The sequence below is a fragment of the Drosophila mojavensis genome, unplaced genomic scaffold, assembly GCF_018153725.1.
Source record: "Drosophila mojavensis isolate 15081-1352.22 unplaced genomic scaffold, ASM1815372v1 contig_74, whole genome shotgun sequence".
Lineage (NCBI taxonomy): Eukaryota > Metazoa > Arthropoda > Insecta > Diptera > Drosophilidae > Drosophila > Drosophila mojavensis.
In genome coordinates, this window is record NW_025318899.1 from 2,685,009 (window position 1) to 2,711,934 (window position 26,926).

General features: G+C 38.0%; 1 protein-coding gene across 1 annotated transcript; it reads left to right on the forward strand.

Moving 5' to 3' along the window:
* On the forward strand, positions 1 to 16,476 carry LOC6581244 (major facilitator superfamily domain-containing protein 6). The gene is made up of 6 exons (XM_002006950.4): positions 1 to 141; positions 13,699 to 13,822; positions 13,892 to 14,722; positions 14,854 to 15,002; positions 15,066 to 15,849; positions 15,919 to 16,476. Exons 2-6 carry the CDS (start codon positions 13,741 to 13,743, stop codon positions 16,293 to 16,295), a joined length of 2,223 nt encoding a protein of 740 aa, XP_002006986.1. The 5' UTR covers positions 1 to 141; positions 13,699 to 13,740; the 3' UTR covers positions 16,296 to 16,476.
* The last annotated feature ends 10,450 nt before the right edge of the window (positions 16,477 to 26,926 follow it).

The window sequence follows — 26,926 nt, forward strand, 5'->3', positions numbered from 1 at the left end:
GTCGTTTAGTTTTCACTCGAACGGCAAAGCGTTGGCAACGCACGCGGAACGCGCACGTCTATAAAAAAAAGAGGCGAAAATTGCGAGGCGAACGTTTTGGCTTCAGCTGCCGCCAAAATAACAAAAACAAAACCGAAAAATGTAATGAGAAAAAAAAAAATATATATATACATATATAAATATATAAAAAAACAACGTTTTTTTGAAAACGCCGCGCGAGCTTTTACGTGTGTTGTTGTTGTTGTTTTTATAGTTTTTCTGTGCTTCTTTTTGGCCAATTGTCTTTTTGTTTTTGGTTTTTCGATATTTATTTTTGTAGCTTTAACGTATATCAAAATACTATGCGGTGTTTTTGGTTTTTATAGCCGCTGTTGCTGTTGTTGTTGTTGTTTATAGTTTTTCCTGCGTTTGCGTCTGTTGAATTTAAATATTTCAAAACGTATAAAAAAAAAAAAAAAAAAAAAACAGAATTATATTTGAATACGCGACATTTGCGAAGCTAGTGCGTGATTTTCAGCAGTTTGTGCTCATCAAATGAATATCGAATGCGAAACTTAATGCCATAAATAAATTCGAATTTAAAAATTTAAAATTTTATTTAGCATATAATTGCTTAAAGTAAACAAATATCTGATGCTGCATATGGTGTCAAGAATTTTCCAAAATTTACCGGATGCATAAGAATTTCATTGGAAAATGGATATAAGAAGTCTTATTTCAGCTATACAAATATTTGAAAAACTATATTTAAACATATGAAAAAATTCATATACTTATATATGTATCATTTTTTAAAATTAAACATGTGATGTTGATACCCTGTAAATTCTTATTAGCACAACTTTCTATGATTTTCTAGACCCAAGCTCTAAAGTAAAGCTTCTTATGAGTTATATGATCTTTCAGTTGTCTAATCTTCAAGATTGGCCTCTCCTACAGCACACACGAACGGTATATATATAGATTTGTGTATATTTTTGAATATATATCACATTGAGTCACAATCAAACCCACTCAAATATTGTGATGTCATTTTTGTTTGGCTGCGTTCGTTTTGGAATCAAATCAAGAGCGAAAACTGTAGCCAAACGGCAGCTTAGGTAGAAGACGAACCAAAACAGTTCAAGCCTACAAAAAGCAAAAAATATATATATAGCCCGAAAAACCCGTTTTTGTCGAGGACACGCACATGGCAAGGAACAGAGGGCAGACGGGGGCGGAGGTTAGGGCGTCAAGGATATACCATGTAGGAGCCAAACACTACTGAAAAGTAAAACAAAGCAAAAGACATGAAAATGAAGTCATCAGCTTCATTTAGAGCAGCCAAACTAGCAGCGACTGATCCAGTTATGCGAGTACGACTGCGGCATACCCTATCAAATGTACATGTTGCTTGTTTGGTTTCAAACTGATTTTCATAATAAAATTAGATAAACGCCGGACAGATACTATTTAAATATTTAAATATTTATAAAAATGTCCTGAATATTGCAAAAAATTGGCGAACCACTAGGAGGTACCCTATGAATATATAATACATGATATGATATGATATGATATGATCATTGAAAAATCCAGTTGATCGACTAAATGGATACTGCTGCAATTTACTTAGAATTGACTATTAGTTTATTGAAGAGTATAAAGAGTATTTTAACTATATAAACCTTCCGAACAGCTTGACAAATTGATATTTTAATGCATATCATATGCAAATTCTTAGAGATAATAGCTCTGTAGATCTATCATGAAAGCCTTGGCTTGTTAACATATCTTTCTGCTATTTGATCTACCCTGTCAACACAAGCTCTAAGCTACAGGGCATAAAAATCAATGAAAACTATATAAATATACATATATATGTATATGTATATGTGTATGTATATGGGTACCACATAAACCTATATCTACTCCTAGTTAAGTGCTTTTTACAACTCTGTCGGTTGTACGCAATGAAAAGTGCAATTTGTTTGGCGACTGACCGGCGCCAGAGCCATGGGAAAATTACTTAATGCAGCTACCCCCCGCCCGCTCACCTTTTACAACTGCACCCTACGAACGGTTGGCCTGCGCCTGCCCTCCGGCGCATTTGGTTGCTGTTTTTAACATTTTCCACACCATTTGGCTGCGTAATTAAATTAGCCAAAACGAAACTCAATTGACGCAAGGATAATGCCAGCTCACACAGGCGGCACGGTGTCGGGGGCTGTAGGCGTCTGTGGCAGCAGGTGGGAGTGAAGGAAGTGGAAATAGCGCGTAACCTTGGCAACTAATTGCGGAGCAGCGCTCGGGGGAGCATTAAACGCCGCGTGTGACAGCCGCCAGCAGTAAATGTTGAGGACAAAAGTTACGCAAGCCCCGCGAGGACAATCAATTTGATACTCTATAATCATGAATTATAGCACGTTATCTAGTATGGAGAGAGGGAATTAATTAGTGGGTTCATATATTTTGTGATAGTTTTAGGGCTGTCGTAGGATTAGTTAATAGGCGTCCTTTAATCTTAAACACATCATTCTATCGATCTCTAACTGAAACTTCCAAATTCTACCAACCTTCAGTCTTAGCTATAGGGCATCCCTGAGTCGTATACCTTTGCTTACATCACTTTTATTTGATTTTTATAGCATTTTTATATTGCGCAGATGACGTCGACGTTGCCATCATCATCATCATCAAATGTTTGCACGCTACAGTTGCTTAGTTGAGGCCAAGCTCGGCGTACCCCTAGTTGACTTAAATGCAGAATGCAAATGGGTTTCTAGGTCTTACAAATTGATGAATGAAGTCACAAATTGTGGGAAAGTGGGACAAGACAATAGAAGGGTTGTTGCACCAAGGAAAGCCACATGAAAGAAAAAGATTCCTTGACTTTTATACAAAGGCTAAGAAGATAGAATCCTGAATAGCCTTTCATATGATGATTTATTTTCTTTTAATTGAAGATTGTATTCGGGTTTCTTTAAGAAGCTCAAATAACTTTTGTTTTTCTTTTTCCCACTTCTAATGCTCAAAGACAAAGGTGGCAACAAATGGCATTATTTCAGATAGCAATTGGACGGCAATCATTTCAACCCTTCACTCAAACCCCTAAGTAGAAGCCGGCATAAAAATTCTTATACATAAGGCGTGCCGTAAATAAATAAAATAAAATCTACGCAGCAAACGTCAAAAATAATTTTGCTAGGTATTCGAGCTAGTCTCAACAATAGGCAATAGGAAAACCACCCCAGAGCCAAAAACCACCCTAATGCACAACAACCACCCTCAAGATCGAGTTCTAAGACACCTTAGAAAATGTGTATACAAATATACTTATGTGTACCTACATTTATATGTATATAAATATTTCTTAAAGCAAGCTTGAACTTGAATTCGCAGTGAGCTGGTGGAAAGATCTCAAAAACCTGACAAACAACTTCGAGGCACAGACGGCGCGCACACCGTAGACAATTCTAACAATGGAGCCAGAGTATCGATGTGGGGGGCGTGGCGGCAGCTGCGGCTTCGCGAAGCTCAGACAATGTACAAAAAAAGAAGCGAATTAAAAATAAAAGACAAAATACAATAAACAAGAGAATAATAATGGAATTTAAATCACAACGAGGCGAACCAAACGCAAAGCGTTGGAGTGTATCCGCTACATATGACATCATTCCGAGCCCCATTAATGAACTAATCCAAACGAGCAACCTCTTTATTTTTGTATTTTTTTTTTTTTTGGCCAAAAGTAGACCCCAATTATGTCAGCAGCTATACAGCACTATATTTTCTGATCTTGTTTCGCATCAGATTTACTTATAATTGCCCAGCCAAAGACATCATTATTATGAACTCTCGTCTCTTGTTCGTACATCTGTTTTCACTGAGTGTGCTGCACACATGTTTGCCTACTTATGGATTTATGTGGCATTATGTGTACATGTTAATAGCTTCCAAAAAAATCCAATGGGGAGTAGCATTCAAATATATACAAAAAATGTCTTATGGCCTAAGTAATACCTATGTGCCCAGCATAATTTAGCATATTTGTGAAGCAGCGACGTTTCTTATCTTCATCCGCGAATCTCTGTATCCGATTTGTGGTAAGAACTTACAAATTTTATAGCACAAGTTCTACGAATTTCAAACTAAGATGATCTCGTTTCATATGAATTTATAATTATTTTAATAGCCTTTCATTCATTTCAAGTTTCAAGTTTCTATAGTCTTAGTATCTGAATAATTTAAATTAAGAAGCTAGAAGAAGATAGTGAAATTTTTACTTACTTCTTATCCAGAAACTTACTTTCTAAGAAGCAAAGTTCTGAAAGTAGAAATATAGAGTGAAAAAATTAATATTTATATTGCTAGCAAAAACTATAAGGCTTATTCTATTCCCATGATTTTCTTACAATATCAACTAGGGATACTGTATATATTTCGTCAAAATAATATAATAGTTAAAAGTAGACATCCTATTGAAACCGAAAAAGTATATTTTCAAAATCAGACTTTTTTCAAAGTTTTTCTTTTCTTTTCCATCAAGTTGATATCACTCGATGTTGAAAAATTTCTTGACATATTCCAAACTTACCTCTTCCAAAAATTCCACATAAAAATTTGCTTTTATTGCTTACAAAATCTTTACGAGTCAGAAGTAGCTGCTGGATTACTTCATATTTCTCGATGCTAAAGATAGCCAATGTGTGCACATACATAATTCGGTCACTGTTTTGTTTTTGTTTTGTTTCATGTTTGTAATACATAATTTTTGCATTCAGCCCCATGCTAAAGAATTTGATGACTCAGAGTTCGGGCACAAATGTTGCTGCCGCTGTCACAGAGACAAACGGCAAGAAGAACTAAAAAGCATCTCGATGATGGGGCATCTCACTCTCTCTCTCTCTCTCTCTCTCTCTCTCTCTGTCTCTTTCTCTGCCACTTTGTGTAACTAGGGCAAACTTTTGCGCATTCTGTTTTGATTCTATGCCTTCGAGGAGTTGTCAAGTATCAAATTGTCTGCCCTGGCAGTTAAATTGCTGTCGAATTCAATGTCAGACTGTCCGAGTGTCCATAGTTAATATGCCAGACAAATCAGCAACAATCGCATCTTCAGTTGAGGTTCGCGTCTTTCGTAGTGCTGCCAACTCTTGTGAATTATTGAGAGCATGGGCAATGTTTAAGCTGAAGCTGTGCCCGTCGACCGTTTCCTGTTTATTTGCGCTGACTGACAGTCAACGTCAAAGCCAAGTTGTAGATACAAATGTATCTCTGTATCTTATTTCTTTTTTGTAGTGAGTCAAGCCAGCTTTTGTGTTCTTCAAGCTCAAGATTGGCGTACTTAGGGGCCGGTTATGCGAATTGCATTTGTCTGCGGGCTGGCGTTGCTCTTATTGCTGTTGTTGTTGTTGTTGTTGCAATCAAGTTTAAAGGCACTGCGTGACTTGGCTAAAAAGCAACAAACGTTGCCTCTTGATCGTGTCACTGCCAACGCAAACTTGGCCCCAAGTCTTGACTTTGATTTCTATTCGTCTCTGTCTGTCTCTCACTCTGACTGTGCGTGTGCGTGTGTGTGTGTGGTCAGTTTATATGGCATCAATTGCTCATTGATTGTTTCTCCTTTAGGCAATAGGCCTATTAACAAAATGTGCCTAATTAACTGGCCAATTGAACAATTACAATTCAATCAATAACATTGCCAAAGAGTCGATACGCATTTGGTGCTACGCTCAATAGAAAGCTCCACCAGGCACCGACTCGCTGCTGCACTTTCGACACGTTCCAATTGCATTCCAAACGGAGGCGGATCGAGCGAGGCTATATGCTAATTGCGTATATAATATATATATAGTATATATATAAAAGTGCCTTTGAGTGAATGCAACTGAATGATATCATAACTGTGAGCTCATAGCAGGTGTTACTTCACGCAGAGTACAAAGCTTGTTTTTACAGTTTCATTTAACAGCTTTTATGATATCTTCAAATATTTGTGCAATTGAAATTAATTTTAATGAATCAAGCAATAAAAATTCAGCACTTTAAATAGGTCTATGCTCGCGGCACTTAATTGCCAAATATATCGAAATAAACATTATAGAATTTTCTTAATTTCGTTGAATTTATGCTTAGAGGCTGTGTAACAGTACATTTGAAAGCTTATATATTCATTACTCAAGCCTGTGGTGCTCCATCTTATACTTATCATCTTTCGTGTACCATTCTACCTTATATTGGCTCATCTGATTTTACTCTTATACTGAATCATCTTGTTTCACTCTACTCTGCCTTATACTGTTCTAGCTTATATTATATCAATCTTATACTAACCGCTCTAGCTCTTGCTCTACTGCTCTTCTCTCTCTGTCGATTCTGGCTATATTTACAATATATAATAGTAATTTGATATGATAAACTGTAGGATATGCTAGACTTATGAAAATATATTCCTTAAGCATATTCCTTTGGCTCACTCTTATACACTAAAACTTGTGTAGCCTTGACAATATCTTCCTCTATCAACATGTTAATATATAAACAATTGGTCGTACTATATAGTCTAGATCACCCTGTTATTTATATTTATAAATATAGATCAGTCACCTCCACGCCCCCCGCCGCCCCCTCGCACACAAATATTGCGTCAAATGTGTGGCGACGCGCGTCGGAGACAGTCAAAAACGAATCCCATGATGTCATCGACACATTGGTCCACATACATATGTGGCACACTGTGGCTGTGTGTCGTCTATGAGTCGTCGTCTGTGGGGTCATGCCATCAGCAAATTGAGGTCGAAATAAATTTTCGGACTGTTTAATGGCGCTGCCCACTGACCAAAATGTAAATGTCTAAATAAAAGCATTTGTTGCAATCGCATTTAACTGTTTTCTTTTGTACTTTTATTGCTGTTGTTTTGTTTTTCATCTTCGAGCCATGGGATTCTCAAAGTGAAAGAATTGTAAACAAAATCTGTTGAATAGAAGTGCAACAGGTGGTAATACCCAAACATATATACATATACATATATATATACTAACTGAATTGTTTTATTTATTGATTTACCAAATATTTATTTTTATCTAAAAGCTGTTGCCACACTGTTGGCCCGCCCCCCGCCAAATGAACGATCTCATTCTCTATGTACTACTTATACACAAAATGCGAGAACTATTTTCTATTTTCGACTGTGACAATTTGTTAGGAATTTCGCTGTGGAAACATTTATAAAATTTACAACCCGTTTGCGAGCCACCGCCCAAAAAAAAAAAATAAATAAATAAAAAAAAAAACTTTATCCATATGCACTTGCCCAGCTATTGTGACCCAATTTCATTGTTGGTCATTTCTTCTAATTAATTAGCCGGCAACAACACAACACGAACCGCAATCGCAAGCCACCCTCTGCTATGCACTGTAGGTGAGAAACAGGCGTGGTGGAGCAGCAAGCAGGAGGTGGGCGGCAGGAGGAGGGTCATAGCAAATGTTTGGCTGGGATTGCGTGAGTGCTCTCAAGGGCCGTGCTATACACATGCACATAATTCAGGGAAACGCTAGTTTTTAGAGTGCAATGAAAGAAATGTTTGTCTAAATAGCTATGCTCGCTGGGCGAGTGCAAGAGGGTGCATAGGTTTTGAGTAATGTATGTTTATTGATATTTGATAGATGATTGTTGTTTGGTATATCTAGCCAAGTGATTGCCTATTGAAACTAGGGAATTGGCATGGCGGCAAATATCAAATCTCCAGTCTATCTCGACTGATATTATATAGATTACAAGAATACGCTCATTTTAGCCGTGGAGAATCTTATATATGTTTTATTATTTAATTTAAGAGCTAATTTTGATAGAGCTGAAAAACTTCATTCAACTTCTATCAAGCAACAGCATTGGTTTTTTAATGGCAGATGATGTCAGACTGTCAGGTCAGGCTTAGTTTGCAATGGTTTATCAAGACTGACAATTAATCAAAGATTTAATCAGTCAGAGGTATACATACATACATATATAAAATTATTTATATATTGCTAGTGCTTGTCAGCAATTTGTTAGTTGATCAATGTATCAAGCAGAGAACTGATATAGCAGTTTGACTGTCTGGCTAGACTAATAATCTAGATATTGTCTTAGTCTCTAGTTGCAGCCCTTAGCATGATCATCAGTTCAGTCACTAAAATAGACAATTAAAACTGTATTTAGCAAACAATTCATAAAGCACAAGTATTACGTAGTTGGCTACTGCCGCTGACAACATTCCTATAGGGCTTTAGAATTAATTTAAGCTCGCAAATGCTTACAGCTCGTACGTATGGGCGTGTATGGGGTGTGTAAGGGTATATACTTCCAAGCGTATGCATACTTGTTTTATAGAAGCCAATGTCAAATGCTTCTACAAGTTGTCAACGGCTTTGAAACGCCAGTGAGTCATAAATCCTACTCATAACCGATTTGTTTACATAGGCTTTAGGTGAAGCGTATGAATTTGATTTAATACTCGAATCATTCATAAATATTAACGGAAATGAGCTTCATAAACTGGTCGATGCGGTAGGTGCTATGTCTTATTCACTCAGTCACTAACTATTTCTCACCTTTGGCGGGTCGTTTGATTTTTGTAGGTCGTTGATTCAATAAAATGCCAGCAGGCTACGTGCTGAATAGGTAAACAAATGCTGCCTCCAATTGGACTTCAATTCGGCCGTAAAATTCAACGTAGCAAAGATATATACTATGTATATACAGAGATATATATTTATAGTATATTATGACACGTTTATCGTGTATCGCATACAAAATCAAATCGAAAGATATATATCGATATTGCGTAATTTCAAATTACATTTGGCATTTGCCGGCAGCTGTTCCATCTATTTGTTTTCCTATATTCGACTGTTGCCTTGAGGCGTGACGGCGCCCATTTAAATGTCAAAGTAGCCGCCAAAATGTTAGACGGACTACGCTCCAGAGACAACAACAATAGCAGAAACAACAAATAGAATAGAACGAATAAACAAATTTGGAACAAATCAAAGTACAATTCGATTGTTTGCTTCGCATAGCATTGGCTTTTGATTTAGTTTTAGTTTACGTATGGGTTGGAATGCTATAAGTGAGTTTAACATGAAATGCCCCGAAAGGGCTGCTAATGTCTGACTGGAAGCAACTATTAGTCGATCAACTATGGTTCAACACATTAAACTGCTAAAAGATATGGAGCAGGAGTAGGAAGAGCAGGAAAATTAAGAGTAGGAGTAGAAATAGTAGTAGGAATAAGCGTAGGAGTAGTAACAGTAGCAGCTGTACGAAAGGGAGGAACAGCAGGGGAGTAGAATACAGAGTAGGCGTAAGAATAAGTATAGTAATAGTAGTAGCAGTAAGTATTGAAAAAGGAATAAGAAAAGTAGTAGAAATACTACTAAATGTAGTACTTGAAGTATAAACAAGAATAGAATTAATAAACGGACTAGCAAAAGTAGGAGTAGTTATACAAAGAGTAGTACACATAGGAGTAGGTGTAGAAAGGAGTAGAAGCTGAACCATGAGTAGGAGTAAGATTTCGAGTAGGAGTTCGAATAATAATAGGAAGTTGATTTTTAGTTATAGTAAGAGCATGAGGGAGAGTGTAGGAGTTGAAGCAATAGTAGATTATGAATAACCATAGAAATAGTAGTGTTTGTATAATACTTAATATACAATATATACGACCTCCAGCAATACTACTATCAATTGTCATTCAACGCACAAAATTTAAATTTCGAACACTTTGGTAAACAAATTAAGTTAATGTATTGAAAGTTAAGGCACGAATTAAGCATAAATCTGTGGGATATACGCTATTGTTTGGTCTATTGTTAGATCTATCTCGTGTGGGCTTAACTAATACAAATTGAAGTACCTAATGTGTGTGATGGAAGTGAAGAAAGACTTTTCAGCTATGGTAGACGAACACGACTACTCTCAATACAAATTATTAGAGATAGGGGCGTAACATCAAATCACGAATAATCGAACTATGGCGATTTGCTATGCTTATGAAGTCAGCTGCACAGTGGAACTAGCTTCAGCATTTCACTCATTCATAAAATGTTTCGAATTGAATTGAACGTCGTCAGTTGCATTGCATTGCATTTTGTGTTTGTTCCATTGATTTCCGTTGACACGTTACGCATAATTAAACGCTGTCTGTCTGGAGGCAAGCCCCAAAAACAAAAACAACAACAAATTTAGACAGACAAAAAACAAGCAATTGACCCACATAGTGAACAACGAGGCGAGAGACAAAAAACAACAACAACAACAATAAACATTGCAACTGCAATTACGGAGCTACCCACAGAGGTGCGAAAAAGATGTTTGGCAATCGAACAAAACTTGCAGCTTGCAAAAGAATCTGTTTGAAAAGACTACTAACGAGAGTGAGAGAGAGAAAGAGAGAGAGAGAGACAGACGAGGTCTAATTGGGCTTTGCCTTTTGAACCTATCTCATAATCAAATTTCTATTTTCATTTGGGCTTGCCTAATTACGAGCGAGCAGCGCGAGGCGCGGAACTGCGCTTAGATTTGCTGCTTTATGTGTGTGTGTGTGTGTGCGTGCCTGTGTGTATTTGCGTGTGCGTGTGCAATGCGTCATCATCATCATCATGTTGATTCAGTTTGTAGATTAATATTTTTCTTTTGTTTCACTGTTTTTGTTAGTTTTTTTTTTTTTTTTTTTTTTTTTTATAAGCGCCAGCTACATTTTCATAGCTGTTGGTGTTTTAGCTTTGACATTGTTGGTTTAGTTTACATGTAAAAATAGCCAAACAAAAGCCAGATTTTGATGGGCTATACGTAAGCTGTAATGCTATGTAAAATTAGATATATATATTTTTTTTAAATATTATTTTTAATTCATATTTGAGTTTTATTCAGACAGCAAACCCTGAACCTTGGCTATATAAAATACTCTGGCCTACACATTAATATTTAAAATATTAAAAAAAATTAGATATATATTTTAAAAAAATATTATTTCTAATTCATATTTGAGTTTTATTCAGACAGCAAAGCCTGAACCTTGGCTTATAAAAATACACTGGCCTACTCATTAATATTTAAAATATTAAACAAAATTAGATATATATTTTTTTAAATATTATTTTTAATTCATATTTGAGTTTTATTCAGACAGCAAAGCCTGAACCTTGGCTTATAAAAATACACTGGCCTACTCATTAATATTTAAAATATTAAAAAAAATTAAATATATATATTTTTAAAATATTATTTTTAATTCATATTTGAGTTTTATTCAGGCAGCAAAGCCTGAACCTTGGCTTAAAAAAAATACTCTGGCCTACTCATTAATATTTAAAATAGTTTAAAAAAATGTTTATTTTGCTTAGTTGCTTCAGCTCTCCCTCTATCTACGCTGCTCTACTCCTCTGTTTACACGTGTTGTTCAGTTTGCAGTTAAACAGTGCATCTATTCTTCACACATTATTGATTAGCTCGCGTCAGAGCATTACATTCAGAGTCCATAAATTCTACTTAGGTTAAACAACTTGTAAGAGCTTTGGCCTTCAAATGGCGTTCGTGTTGTTGTTGTTTTGGTTTTTGATTTTGAGAGATCGGTTTTTTAAATTTACTTTGCATAAAGTTTTGTTTTGAAATGTTACAGATGCTTGGCGCTGGCGAGCGCGAGCGCCCATCTGCCCGGCCCTCGTTATCGGCCATGGTGCTATGGAGCTCTGGGGCTCTGGGGGCGTAATCCAAACGCAGTCTTTCCCAGTTTTCGGCCGGCTGGTCGCTCGGTTGGCTCCGTGTTGGTGATGTAATTACTGGCTGACAACTTTAACAACCGGTTTAGGCAATGTCCAACCGCCTGTTAAACACACTGCATAAACATTTGTACTATTCGTAAAGTTACAAATCTCGTTTGAGTTCTGCGCATTTGCATGTCAGCGGCAGCTATAAACGAATCTTTTTATAATACCCTATAATATTTCTTTGTTTGTTTATGAGGTGATTGTCCAAAGATTTCTTGGAACTCTATCATAACATTTGAAGTTATGCTCTATAAAAAGCATTTTTCCTTATTTGGCATCTACCTCATGGGAATCTTCGCTTTTTGCACTCCCCTACAGCTTGTTTTACAGGGTATATGGAGCGGCACACTTGGCTGCTTAGCTCACTTTCCATTTCCACACAGTTATCTCATTGTCGCAACACAAAGAATCCAGATCTTTCACTTAAGAGCTGCTGGAAATTGCATTCATATCAACGACAATGCAGACGCTTTCTACGTGGGTGCAGTCCATCCATCCATCCAACAAACTCATTCTCTGCATTCCAACAGCATCCTCATACTCATATGAATTATGTGATTACAAAGCAATTTGCTGGGTTTAATGCACTGTGCGGGATTACTTAGTGACTGCATTAAGCCCCATCCTAATTTCTCTGCTTTTTGTTTTGCTGCAGTTGCTTATCATGTTGTCAACAACAACAACAGCAACAACAACAACAACAACAGCAACATATATTTCACACATTGCCAATGATTAAAGCGATAACATTGACAATTACGTTGACAGTTAATTTAAATTTATGTCTAGGGCAGCAGCCATACGCATATATTATATTCTAATTGTTGTTGCTGAAAATGCTCATCGCTATTTTACGCTAGCATAGAGTATGTTAGGGGTGCTTAAATACTATAGGAGATATGTGATGTATTAGAAGATAACACTATTTAAATGTCTATAGAGTAGGGCATTAAAATATTATATGATTATGTATATTTATATTCTTTGATACTTCTCTCATACATCTATTCTTTATCAAGCTCATATTTGTCTATCCACCTATTGGTTTGTTCTATAGTAACTCGAGTTTTCTTTAACTTCGCTTGCTGGAATTTTCCTTAGGAGTTATGAGACACTCAACTTATCACATAAGTAAAAATTCGACATGGTATTATAATATATTACGGAGCTATTTATGTAATATATGTATGCTTTATAGTTCACGCAGTTGATCATATAAAAGGTATTCAGTGGAATCGTTACACTACAATATAATTTATTACAAGTCGATTTCTCGCATATTGTAAGAGTCTGACAATCATAATCTAATCTATATCTCCACTCTGTATTTCTATACATTTTTCAAAGAGTATTTCGACTTTGTGTGTTTGGAGAAAGCTTTTCGTATTTGTAACATGTTATTATGGCAATGTTTTATTTCAGTTCAACGGTGCGAATTAATGTTGCTGTGGCCCATCGCCTATTGACACTTGTTTATTTTTTGACACCCCGTTAGCATTGTCTACAGTTATGTTAACATGTATATATGTACACATACATGCTTACATGCAGAACATTGTTAAGTATTTCAATCGATGCCATGTGCGCTGGGAACTGGCACAGCATTCAATTGATAGCGTTGATTAGCATTTTGAATTGTTGCATTGATGGGCATAGGGGTATTCCTCAATAAGAAATCATAGATGATATATTTCTGAGTAGTGTATTCGTTCAGTCGTCTGCTTTGTGTGTGGATTGTTTATCATCTACTATAGAGCTGCGGTTGCATTTGGCAACATTGAGACTCTGTTTAACCGCAAGGCAAGCTGCTCTGTCTGCTGTCTACTGAGAGCTGGTGACATGCCAGAGGAAATATTAACAATTACTTTTCTGCCTGTATTCAACTTGTTGTTTGTTTTCTCTCATTGCAGACAAATACTAAACGAAAGGAGTAAATAGATTTTAGATTTACAATGGGCTTCAAGGGCGGAAGCAGTCCGCGCATCAACAAAACGTTGATATCGCTGAAGCTCGTCGTTTTTCTCATCATAAGCGGTAAGTGGTGTGAGAATCGAGTAGAGAAAGTTGGCGATTTATTTTAATATTCTACTCTCACTTTTGCAGGTCTCACAGCGTTGCACATTTTGCATGCGACGAAGCCGTTGCTGTTGGGTTTGAACTTCTCGGAGTACCGCACAATCACAATTGCAGCAGCATTTGTTTCGATATTGGGTCCAGTGATAGCCGGTCCTTGGGCGGATCGCTTGGCTGCCCGCAATCCCAATGGATTCGGACGTACGCTGCGTCGGCTGACAGCTGTGTTCCTGCTGCTGACAGCTCTGATCTATGCAATGCTCTTCTTTGTGCCGGAGGTGGCGCGTGAGCCGGCCGTAGAGCCGGACGTGAACTTTGGCTGCGACGCCAATGGCGCGTTCATATTCCAGAAGCTCTGCAGCAACGGCACCTGCCACAACTGGGAGCACAAGAAGGGCAGCGTCAAGCTGACCCACTGCACCTACAGCTGCCTGAATCCCAACTACCATGAGAACATGTATCAGTTCTGGCTAGGCGAACTGCCCACAGCGGCGCCCTCCACCGAGCAGAGCTCCGAGTTCGATTACGATCAGGATGATCTGGCGAGTGCGACCACGGAAAAGTACAGACCCAGGCGAGACGTGAACATTGCTGACTTGGCTGCAGACAGCGCCGGAGTGGAGCAGATCAGCTCTGAGGTGCTGCGCGTCAAGCGTCAAGTGAAGAGCGCACCCAAGAAGGTCTATGTGGAGCCACCGCATCTCTGTATTACGGAGCGCAACGAGCAGGGCGAGAATATTGTGAAGCACTGCCATGTGTACACACAGGATACGCCCAACATTGTGGTGCATGCGGATATGGGTCCTGCCATGGACGAGCCAAAGACCAATGAAACCATCGGCTGGTGTCAATATCCACTGGGTAAGTTGGAGAGAGAGAGAGAGAGAGAGAGAGAGAGAGAGGGAGGGAGAGATTATTATGCCGATTTCTGCTTTCTCTATTATTACTTGTCTATATTTGCATTTTTATTAAAGTTTCCTCATTTTTTTCAGCGGGCATTCAGTGCAACATTCCACCACAGCAGGTGAAATACATGAAGGATCTGACAAATGGCACCGAGTGCAAGCCCATTATCGAGTGCATGATTGTGGATGCATACGACGGCAAGGACAGTGTTCTAGCCGATAGCGAATGCATCACGGTAAGCTGAGAGACTTTCCTTCAAGATCTCATCAATATGCACTCATCAATATTCCATTTATAGACCACTGGCAGTGTGGACGATACTCTGATTAGCTATCTGATCATTCGTCTGCTGGGCGATGTCTTCGCCTTGGCTGCGCTGACCCTGCTCAACACGGCGATCGTGATTGCAGTTCGTGAAACGTCGGAGGGTCGCGGCGAGGTCTGCCGTCAGTATGTGTGGGGTGCCATTGGCTACGTGATACTCTTCTCGCCGCTGGACTTGCTCTTCAAGGAGCATCAGCCCAATCATGATGCCGCTCTGGCTGCCTTGATCATACTGATCGTCTGCTTTGTGCTCGGCGCCGTGGTGCTGCTGAGCGCCTCTCAAATGCCCCTCAGTCCACCCGAGTGGTGGTGGCACACCAAGACGGGCATGCTGGTGGTGCCCATGTCCGCCATTCGCCGCTACAGTCCCGAAATTGCGGTGCTCACGCTGGTGGCCATCCTCTTCGGCACCTTCTGGAGCAGCGTGCACAGCTTTCTGTTCTGGACCTTCACGGACGTCAATGCCATTTGCTACTCGGGCATTATTCTGATCTTGGTGCTGTTCTTCAATGTGGACAAGTTTATCGAGTATTGTGGACACTCGAACATCTTTATTGCCGGATTTGCCATCTTTGTCATCCGCTTCACGGCGCTCAGCGACGCACAGACCAATTGGCTAACTGTCGTCATGGAGACCATCGAGCCCGCTGTCATTGGCCTGATCTGGATTACGATCATACTCTATATGCGACACGCTATGCCACGCAAGCTGACTGCCACGGGACAGGCCATCGCTGTGCTGGCCTTCTTTGGTTTAGGTGAGTCTCTGAGCTGACGGCGATCGATACTATATCTAGCTATATACTAATCCTTCATCTCTCTTTCAGGCAAGGGCTTTGGCGCCTTGATTGGCCTGGCTCGCGAGGAGAAGCATCCGAAGCTGCCCTACTGGACCTGCACCTACCAATGGCTGGCCATCGTGGCCTGCATCATAGCCTTCGTCTATTTTGTGATCTACAATCTGATATTGGCACCACGCTGCACCGCCAAGCCGCAGCACTCGGAGGAGCTCATCTCGGGCTCCGCGTCGCAGAACTTTGGCACAAACGGAACCGCCAGCAATGGCAATGGGGCCGGCAACGGTGCTGGCATTGGTCCAGGTGCTGGGGCCGCTCTCAATGGCAATGGCAATGCCAATGGCAGCTACTCACCGCTGAGGGTCTACCACAACGAGCGGGGGAAGAAGGGTCAATTTAGATACTAAATAGTTTACAAAGGCAATGCGATTCAATTCGCAGCAGCGAAAAGCGTTTTTCGACTTTTTTTAAATTGTGTATGGCGCACATATTTTACTCCACTTCATGGGGTTATTTTTGCTAAGTGTATACACTGAGAAGAACAAAAACAAAAAAACGAGAACTTGGAGCAACAAGTGAGCTCTCTTTTAATATATATAGAACTTCTTTAATTTGTTATTTAATGCAAACTAAGCGTGTTCGTAATATTAATTTTTATGTCTAAAGAAAACAATTATTTAGAATGAAAGCTGCCGCCCTCTGGCCCGCCGCGCCCCGCCCAAACCCTCCTATCCACCACCCTCCGCACACGCTCTGTCTCATATAAAGAGCTAATTCTGATGAGGTTTCACACTGAAGGCGAACCACAATTCAAATCAAACTTTTGCGTGATTTTACTAAGCATACGAATTGCATATAAATAAAAATATATATACCGCATAAATACATACATACATGAATGTAAACAATAATAAGAAACAGAAATGTAATTATACCAAAATAAAATTAATGATAATTTTATGTTTTGCAATTAAGTGAAATAATAATAATGGAATTTTCTTTTGAGATGGTGATTTAAATGTGGTTGCTTCCGTTGAGTAGTTTTAGTTTGATGTGTGACAAGTTGGGGTAAATTTAGAGGAGATAATACTTTAAGGTCAGCTTTTGAGATGAAAGTAACCTGAAAAATTTCGGATTTGAATGGACTACGAATGGAACTTCGGGGTATTCATATGAATATTTAGAGAGGGTGAGATGATTACTGGGAGCTGAAACGATATCTAGAAACGCGGTGGGAGGTAACTGTTTATATTGGAAGAGAAATACCCAATAAACTGAATGAGTCAAAGTTATTAATAGGCGATGCTATTATACAGATAGACGGAAGAATAGATAAATAATAAGATAATAATAAATGGGAATGGATAATAATAAATGGGAAATCTCAGTATATATAAAGATATACTGACTTTTATATATAGCTATACCATTAGCTATGCAATCCTACCAGAAAACCTATTTCTATACACTTCCACCAATTCGCTTCATAACTAGGGAAAGTACCGAACTTTCCACACAGAAGCTCCTCAAAGCCCTCAAAAGCAGACCACAAAACATATTACGATAAAAGCTCCCCCACAGCTTAGCTGCAGCAGCAACCAATTAGCAAAGACAACAACCAAGCTAAGAAGCTCTCAATGAAGTTTCGCATTCATAACAGCTCTTTGGCACATTCACAATTTATGAATGAGATTTACTCAGCACTTGGCCGGCTCTGGTCCACAGGGGGACATCGAGACAGCAGTTGGCAAACGATTGCCACTTGACCCTATAATATATGTTGGCTAATAGCTAAAGAGACAAGAGCAGAGCAGCAACTCGATATTGTGCTATGGCTATAATGTGGCTCAGAGACTATCACTAAATGATAGTAAATAAACACAAACACATACACTCACACATACATACACTCTCTCATATTCACACTAGTTTATTTACGTGTAAAAAGTGCGGATTTTATGTTGCATTCCCATACATAGAGCGCAGCAAATTTTGCTTTAGCTTGGCTTGGCTGCTTCTTAAAACTAGCAGTGTAGCAGTCTTTCGTTGACATTATATGCACACACCCACACACATGCATATATAAGTACTCTTTGTGTGTGTGTGTGTGTGTGCGTTGAAGTGACAGTAAGCCACTTAAGACAGCGCGCATTTTATTAGTTCCTTTATTGATATTTTCACAGCAACAAAATTATGAGTGCCCGCCTGAGTAAGTGTGAGTGCGCGCGTGTACGTGTGCGTGGGTGTACGTGTAATGAGTGCTTGTGTGTGTCAAGTCAGCTTAATCATCTACAAGATATATATAGCTATATCATCATTGAGCGCATAAATAGAGCAAAAATATTTTTAGCAAGCAACAAAGAAAAATCAACTTTTATATAGTTATAAAAAAAATTGTTATAAAAAATTAAAAAAGTATTTGAAAAATCTATTGGCATGACGAGTTAAACTAGTGTTAAAACTATGCTCAAAATTTTTTTTATTTTTATCCAGAAATCCCTACTCAATTTACAGTTTCGTCAATGCATTTTGCCTTATCAATTAACCAGCTGAAATACTTTTTTTTTTTTTTACATAAAAATCATTCAAAATTATATTAACTGCTTTTAATAACTCTTATGCCACAAGTTAAAAAAAAATTATAACTGAAATAAAATCTCCCTTAGTAAATAAATTAACCCCAAGCAGTTTTGCCAGCGCTACTGAGTACCACATGTCGTATGCATAATAAACCAAAGCCGCAACATTTATATAGATTTCTGTTTGGATTTTGTGTTAAGGGTTAGAGCTTAGGGCTGCTGTGCGTGTGTATATGTGTGTGTGTGTGTGGGTTGCCAGTCAAAGTCTTGGCAATTAGGCAAGAGCTGTGGTACACAAAAAAAAAAAAAAAAAATTGTGACTGGCTGAAAAAGTAGCAGGAAGCGGGAGATGGAGCAGAAGCTCTCCATTTTGCGTGCTGGGTAGACAGTGAAATTATTATCACTTGGCACCTAACAGAGGCAGCCAGAAGAGGGGCGAACGAGTCAGAGAGAGGGAGAGGGAGAGAGAGAGAGCGGTATGCAGCAGAGCCCGACCAGAAACAGGAACAGGAACAGTCGAAGCGTTGCTGCCCTATGAAAAATAGCTGTAATTTGCACAGCATAAAAATATAGGAATATGCAGTCAAGGGTGAGGGAGATGGAGGTGGCGGTGGCTTGGAGCCTGTTGGCGACATACTCACACACACACGCACACACAGTGCTAACCATAAGTTAACTGAGATCCACACAACCACATGGCCACATGGTTCCATATGCAGGCGACAGCAACCGGCTAAGGCGGTGGGGGATGAGTGGGCGTGGTGGTGGATGAGTGGTTGGGCTGGCTTGGAGGTTGCGTCGGCTGCAAAGCACTTGTGAAAAATAACTTTGCACATCGTTGGATTTGGTGTGCAATTTTCTCGTTCTTCTGCATCGTCGCCAATCCCCTCCGTACCCCGTCCCGACACTCATCACCCCCCCTCCACCCTTCCATCCAGTCAGAGCGCTTACTTTTAATTTTGTTTGTAAAGAAAACTCATTTTCATCATTTTGAAGTTGCGACTGCGCTTGTCTTTTGTAAGGCGCTGCTCCTGCTCCTGCTGCTCCGGCTGCTCCTGCTGTTGCTGCTGCTTCTGCTTGCAAGGAAGAACACAAAAAAATAGGAGAAAAAAACAAGCATGAGCTACGAGTGAAATACTCTCTGAAAACTGCCGCTTCATGTAATTATTTTGATCATTTGCATGGCTGCCACAGAGCCCGCAACATGCAACATGCAACATGCTAACGACTTTGTTCTGCCATCTCTTGCAAACAAAAAGAAAACATATTTTTCCTCTTAAAGCTGAAGCCGTAATTCGTTTCCCCCTTAACTTTAATACAGTTCAATTGTATGTGAAGTTGTAAATGTTTCTCTTAACTGTTTTAATTTCTTCTTTCGATGCAGCAATTTCGCATGTTGAGCATGCGAAGTAAGTGGTTTGAGAGGAGCTCTCACAATAGAGTTTACTTGTATAGAGTGCAAGAGGATTCTTTTTCAATTCAAGTTCTCGTTGGGCATGTGGGAGCATATATATATAGTAGACAGCATATTACACATATAGTATACGGTTTAGTATAGTAATTCATATTAATATAGAGCAATTGCAGGGTATAGTACAGATTGTTTAGTATATCTTGTAATTCCAGTTTACTTGTATCAAATAGATCGTTGCAAAAGTTAGCCATTTCTGGCCGTCAATAATACATTTCTAGCTCCAAAAATATATTTAAATATTTTAATCTTATGCAGCAAATAATTTGCATTTATTTCATTAATCTCATTATAAATTTTCCATTTCGTTTTTATTAAAATAAATATATTTAAAAAAAAAACTTTATTCATATTCTTCCATTTTATTATTAGCCCCTGCCTAAAACATATTTTTCCGCTCGTTTATTTTGCCCTTGGCAAACTCTCACACCTCACTGAAGGTCATAGCAAAGCTATGCAAATTTCATTGCTATGATCTATTGTGAGTCGAGCTGGGGCTGTGGCCCCCAGCCATTGACCTTTTCTTTTCGAACTAATTTTTGGTTGGGTACAGGCCTGCTCCACTATAGAAGTGCTCTTTGCTGTTATTTCTTTTATTTTGGTGCTTTTGCTATCATTTCAGGTTTTTTCCATTAAATTCAACGCACAGCGCTCTCGGCAGGCAGGTAACAGTCGTTGACAGCAGCGCCACGCCCCCACGGAAGTCCTTTGTTTTAAGGCGTAAAACTTTGCTAATTACTGAGAAAATTTTCACAATGTTCCAAGTTGAACGTAGTTTGCTTTTTTTTTTCATTTCGTATTTCGTTTGCTGTTACACAATTTTTTTTTAGGCACTGTTTGTTTTAGTTGCAAATAGGGGAACGTAGGGGCCAAATGTAAGGACCCCTACAATGAGAGATACATAGTATATATGTGTGTGTGTGTGTATATATATATTTGTATAGCTCTGTGTAAAATGCTTAAGCTCTGAGCATGTGTGCGACTTCAATTAAAGGCCTCGATTTCGCTAATTGAAAGGCGAAACATCAGGACAAATAAGCTGCTCTTACATTACCAAATTAATGAAAGGCCAAAAGACACACAGAAAGACAGCAAGAGTGAATGCCCCTCTACCCCTCCTCTACCTCCCTCCTACTCTCTATATATTCATATATATGTATGTATATGCTTCATAATTTGTAAAAATGAATTCGGTAAACATGTTTGCCTCGCTGCCAATTAAGCAGCTTGTCAGTTAAATCAAGCAGCAATTAATTGACAGCGAAATCTGCAGTGCGTATACTTAATAAAAATGACGAAAAATACATATTGAGTCAACTGTGTCGTCGGAATTTAAGTTTGGTCTTGGCACGACTTTCATGTTCAAGAATCTATATATATATATTTAATTAAAGAGCTGTTCCATAATTGATTTCAAGCACTTTAAAACTTTAATGCAAGTTTCGTTTTTGTGTAAACGTTGCGCATACGCCGCGTTGTGCGCGGTCAGCAGACGCAGCGACGCTTCCTTATTAGCTGCCGCTGCTGCTGCTGCTGCTGCTGCTGCTACTGGAGCTGCTGCCCAGCCTCAAGTTTTTTGCTTGTCCGTGCAGTTTTCACATCGTCAAAGGATAAGCTATACATCGCCCAAGGGGAAATCTGTATTTGTGTGTTAGTGTGTGTGCGAGTGGGCGTATGGGCGTGGCTGGTACGTCGCTTGCATTCAAAAGCGCACAAATCGCATTTTCTTGAGAGAAAATGTTGCTTCATTTGTGCAGATCGTCGAATTGTGTAGAAAAATGTTTGAAAGGAATTTTCTCTATATATGTGTGTGTGTGTGCTCATAGCTAGCTAGCGCAGAAGCTAAAGGATGACGGCTGCAGGCAGCCGCTGGTATGAGGTAAATTGCATGTGCAAAATTAAATAAAAGTGGAAAGCCATAAATGCAATTTGGCTGCAACTGCAACTGCAAGAAACCTTTTGAGCATTGATAAAATCGACATCAATTGATTTCAGACATTGTTTAGATATAGCCAAGGATAATGCATAATAAGAAGAAATGCCAAGGATATTTTGTACAATATAATCTTCAAATTGCAGAGCTCATTTCAGAGCTGCACTAAAGGATTTATATTCACTTAATGCTTACATTATAGCTAATTATTATTTCATTTAATTTTCAATTGATTTCTTGTGTCTCGCTTGCACATAAATTTCACCACTCGTATATTAATAATATCCAGCTATCCAGGTATGTATGTACGCCAGCAATCAGCTAACAGATCAACTAGCCACGACAAAAGCAACAACAACAACTCAATTTAAGCTGGTCAATAGCCAATTGCGAAAAGCGAGCAATCATTGCAGCTCTTAATACCCTACAAGTGGTTAAGCGCAGGGTGGTCAGGGTTGTTATGGGATTAAGTTGGAATGTGATTTGGTATGGTCAGTAAGGACACACAGGATTCAAGTGGTGTGATATTAATATGTAAACCAAGACCCATACATTTAGGATGTTTTTGCTAGAAAATAAAATAAATTTTAGAATATAACAAAATATATTTTATTGTAATTTATAATAATTTCACATCTAAGAAAATTAGCAGAAAAAGAAAAATAAAAATTAATATAGATAATATTTATTTAATATTATATTTATTTATTATTTAATATTTTTTCAACAATAATGCAATCGATAATAAAATACTAAAAACTATCAATAATTATAAAAAAAAAAAATATCGATTTCATTTTTTTTTTCATATGCCATTCCTTTTCGCTAATCTAATCTAATTTTGATATAATTTAAGAAAAAATCACAATATTTCTTTCCACAGTATTTGCAGAATATCTACCATTCGAGTTTATGAAATCTTCTCCAGCGTCAGCTTCAGCTCTCGCTGTGAATGGCATTCGTTTACATACCTAAAATATTCGTATGTGTGGCAAGTAGAGCTTATTTATAAATCATTTGATTGTCGGATTTTATTTGCAGTCGGACGAGCGTTGAGCATTGGACTTTCTACTATATTCGATAAGCTGCTTACAGGAACTTGTAATGCTGTAAATTTAGTTTTCCGGCCGCAAAACAGAACAGAAGAGCCAAACGCTAACGCCACAGCCAAAAGCCAGCAGCCAACAACGCTAGAATTGCTGCAGCCAATGGGCCAGCGGGCGGACAGCATTTTGTGGCAGAAAAACTTTAGCTAGCATTGCCAACGTATAAAGCAGCATAATATGATGCAACCACTTTTGTTGTAAGGTAAGCAAAAAGTTTGTTTGGGCCAACCGCAACTCAAGCGACCGATTCGCTAAATGCAACATACCCAAATTTTGCAAAATATTTTGGAAAGTTAAAATGTAAGAAAGAATGTAGCGAATAGTGAATACTCTTTAAGCTAAACAAATAGAAATGTAGATAAATATATATAGATAAATGTGAATAAGCTCAGAATGCAGCAGAAGGACTTGAGTATGGAAAATCTCTATATAAACAATTGTCTAAATGAAAATATATTGAGCGACCGTACCTATAGTATATCTAGATTTTTGCAGCAAGTAAGTATTAACCATACTAATCATAGACTAATACAATGATAAACTAAACAAAGTTTTATCAACATCAAGAAACTATTGCAGAGCATTAAATTATGCTATTAATATGTTCAATTTGTATTGCAATTGATAAAACCTTCACCATCTATCTAAATGTATCTGTCAGAATGGATGAGGAAAAGTACTCTTCTTATAATTTATGTATACTTCACTTGGTCCAGCTCAGTAAATTTGATAGCTATAGCTCTTAGACTACTCGAGGTTTGTTAAGCATATCTCTCAGTTAACTAAAGTTGCCTTCAATGACATTATGACAGTTTATATAAGATATTCATACGATAAGATACTAATACGATGCTACTGCGCAACATTTCAAGATATTGCTATGGCATATGAAAACTGATTGTGTACTTGAGCTACACAAATATCAAATATGAAGTTTACACACACATATTGACCTATTAGGTATATAAAATTGATGTGGTCAAAACTGTTTTCAGCTGCACGTCAGACTCTGTGTTGCCCAATTTCAATTTGATATTGGCTGAGACTAGCAAAAGCTGTTCGTCGTCTGCCGATTGTCCAGTTGCTGCGATTTTGTCATTAATCTCGCTCTAATGTCGCTGCAACCTACATATCTATCTATGTATGTAGGTATGTAGGTGTATATCTATGTATGTGTGTGTGTGTGTGTGTTGATCTGGCAAGCAGCAGTCTGGCAGGCAGACTGCCAGGCTGCACACACTAATGACTTGTGCTTTACACATGTAGCTCATGTCGGGCCTATCGTCATGGTCCATCTGCACCACCCACCCACACGCGCACACACACACAGACACACATTGGTCAAAGTCTGTTAGGTTTCTGCTTCACTTAGTGTTTCATCTTTCCACCATTCTAGCTGCATCTCTCCCGCTGTCACACAGTCGGGCACTTTTTTATCGGCAAACTGCAATCAATTTTTACAAATGGGATTATTTTAAAGGAACCTGAACCTGTTCTGGCTGCAGCAGCCACTGGATGCAAAAGAAGGAAAACACAGAAAAAAAAAAACAACGAATTGTAATTTGTTTTCTCATGCATTTGTTATTGTTCATGCAACGGAAGCCTTAGTGAAGTCCCCACATTATCTACTATCTACACACTTACACACGGCGAAGCATTGAATGGGAGACAGAGAGAGAGAGAGAGGGTGAGAAGGGTAGGTACACCCACAAGGCAAGTCCTTGCGAGTCCTTTTACCTGGCTTGCAAAGCAGCTTTCGATAGAGATTTATGCTTGTTGGTAGTTTTGCTCATAAAAATGCATTTTTATTGCTTTGGCTGCGCTGCTTTTCGCTGCCATCTACCCCTCTCTTACTCCCTCTCTCTCTCTCTTTCTTTCTGCTGCTCATGCCATGCTGTGGCTTTGAATATTGAGTTAGATTTTCGGCTCCTGCAGCTATGCGACGGTATTTTTCTTTGCTTTTTTTTTGGGCACATTTTGCCTTTGTCGCCATCGCCTCGTAAAAACTGTAATCAGAACAAGTACGCAGAGCTGCAGAGCGATAGCCAGGTGGGCAGATACCTTGTAAAAATGTGTGTTTGTAAACATATTGGATTATACAGTAAAACAGCAACCAGTATAGGAAGGGCGCTATAGGGATTGATAAAAAGTAAATCTATTTCTATTTTTATTTAATTTTATTTATTTATTTTATTTATTTTTTTAGTTATTTCATTGGAAATTTTATATGTGATATTTGACAGATATTTTTATATATGGCATTTTCTGGCATTTTCTACATATACTTATAACCTTTAGGTACCAGCGTACGAGGTATATATATAAACAGGGTATACTCGCCTTCTAGCTAAGTCTATAGATGAATATTTAAATATATTAAAAATCTTTTTAGGCTACCTCAACATTATTATGCACTTCATCACTCGACTCGTTATTTATAGGGTATTCGAATAAATACCGCCATAAAATAAGTTTCTATCTTTTATTGCCAGCCACATAAAAATTAAGCATAAGAACGGAACAACAATTGCAAATAACTCTGTTAACTTTTACTTCAGACGCGCCAAACGGTGTCGCGTAATTTGCTGCCACAGCACTTAAAGGCTTTTTAATACTCTTTCTTTTTATTTTATTTTGTATTTTATTCCATTTTAGAGCCTGGGGGTTTGCTGTCATTGAATGGAATTTAATTTAATTCCTTGGCTTGCAATGACAATAAATTTCATAGCGCTAAAAAAAGAAACAAAAAAAAAAAACAAAACAAATTTAATCTCCTTTGCAACTGCAAAGGAGTTAGCTGTAGGTGGCAATTAAGCCATAGATTATTATTATTATTATTGTTGAGCTGCTTAGCTATAAATGTGGAGAGTTTAAAGCGGCATTTATAGCTAACCATACGTAAAGTGCAAATCGCATTTTGGCTATGCGCTTAAACCCAATAATCTTGCTAAAGGCGTGTGAAAAGGATTTTATGCAAGTGATGGCTTCACAGTTGCAAAAACGCTACCGATTTTTTTTTTGTTTCGCTGCCAAAAGGTAAATATTTAAAAGTTGTTTTCAGCTTAAGATTGAGTTAGTATATAATCTATTAACTTTAAAATATAAATAGCCATTTTTCCTGATGAATAATAAACCAAATTTAAAAGTTTTTCAGTACAGACTGCAAAAACATTTTCTCCCAGATTATCTACTTAAGATGCTTTCAAAGATCGGTGTGTGGAATGCAGCATTATAGCGAAACTTTCATATTAACTTTAGCAGAAAAGCTTCGAAAGCACATTAAGTTAGATTAAGCAGCTTTAAAAAGCTTCCTATTTTATAAGGCTTTGAAATCTTCACAGGTCGAAGTTCATTGAATTGAGTTAAGACACATTAAACATGAATCTTTCTGATTAAAATAGTGTTTATCGTTTTTTTTTTTTTTTTTTTAACTTGTAAACATTTACCTGTTTACACTTTGGTTTAAGGAATACTTAAGCTTTAATCGGCTTACAATTGCTTTAAAGCTGAGTACAATCTTTAAAGAGTTGTCCGCAGTTGAAATTTATTACACAATTGTAATTAAAGCACATTAATAGCCTTTTAATACTTTTTTTTGATTGGTCGTTGTTGTTGCTCGCTTGGTCTGTCATTGAATATGATTTAATTAATGTTCTCGCTTAACGCAATTCCATAATAAATTCCATTAAAGAATCGACACTCATACACAATATAATTTATCATAAATATATATATTTTGTAATTGATAATGCCATCGTCTAGGTCTTTTCAGCAATGTTGATTAATTACCGCAATGACGGTCCCCCAATAACAACAGCAACAAACAACAAATAAACAGAAAACAAAAAACAGTCCAAAGTTATGGCTGCGCAAAATTACTTATTTTTCAAAAATTTTAACGCTTCCGTCATGATTTATGTTCTCTGTTCTCTTATTTTTTTTTTGGGCA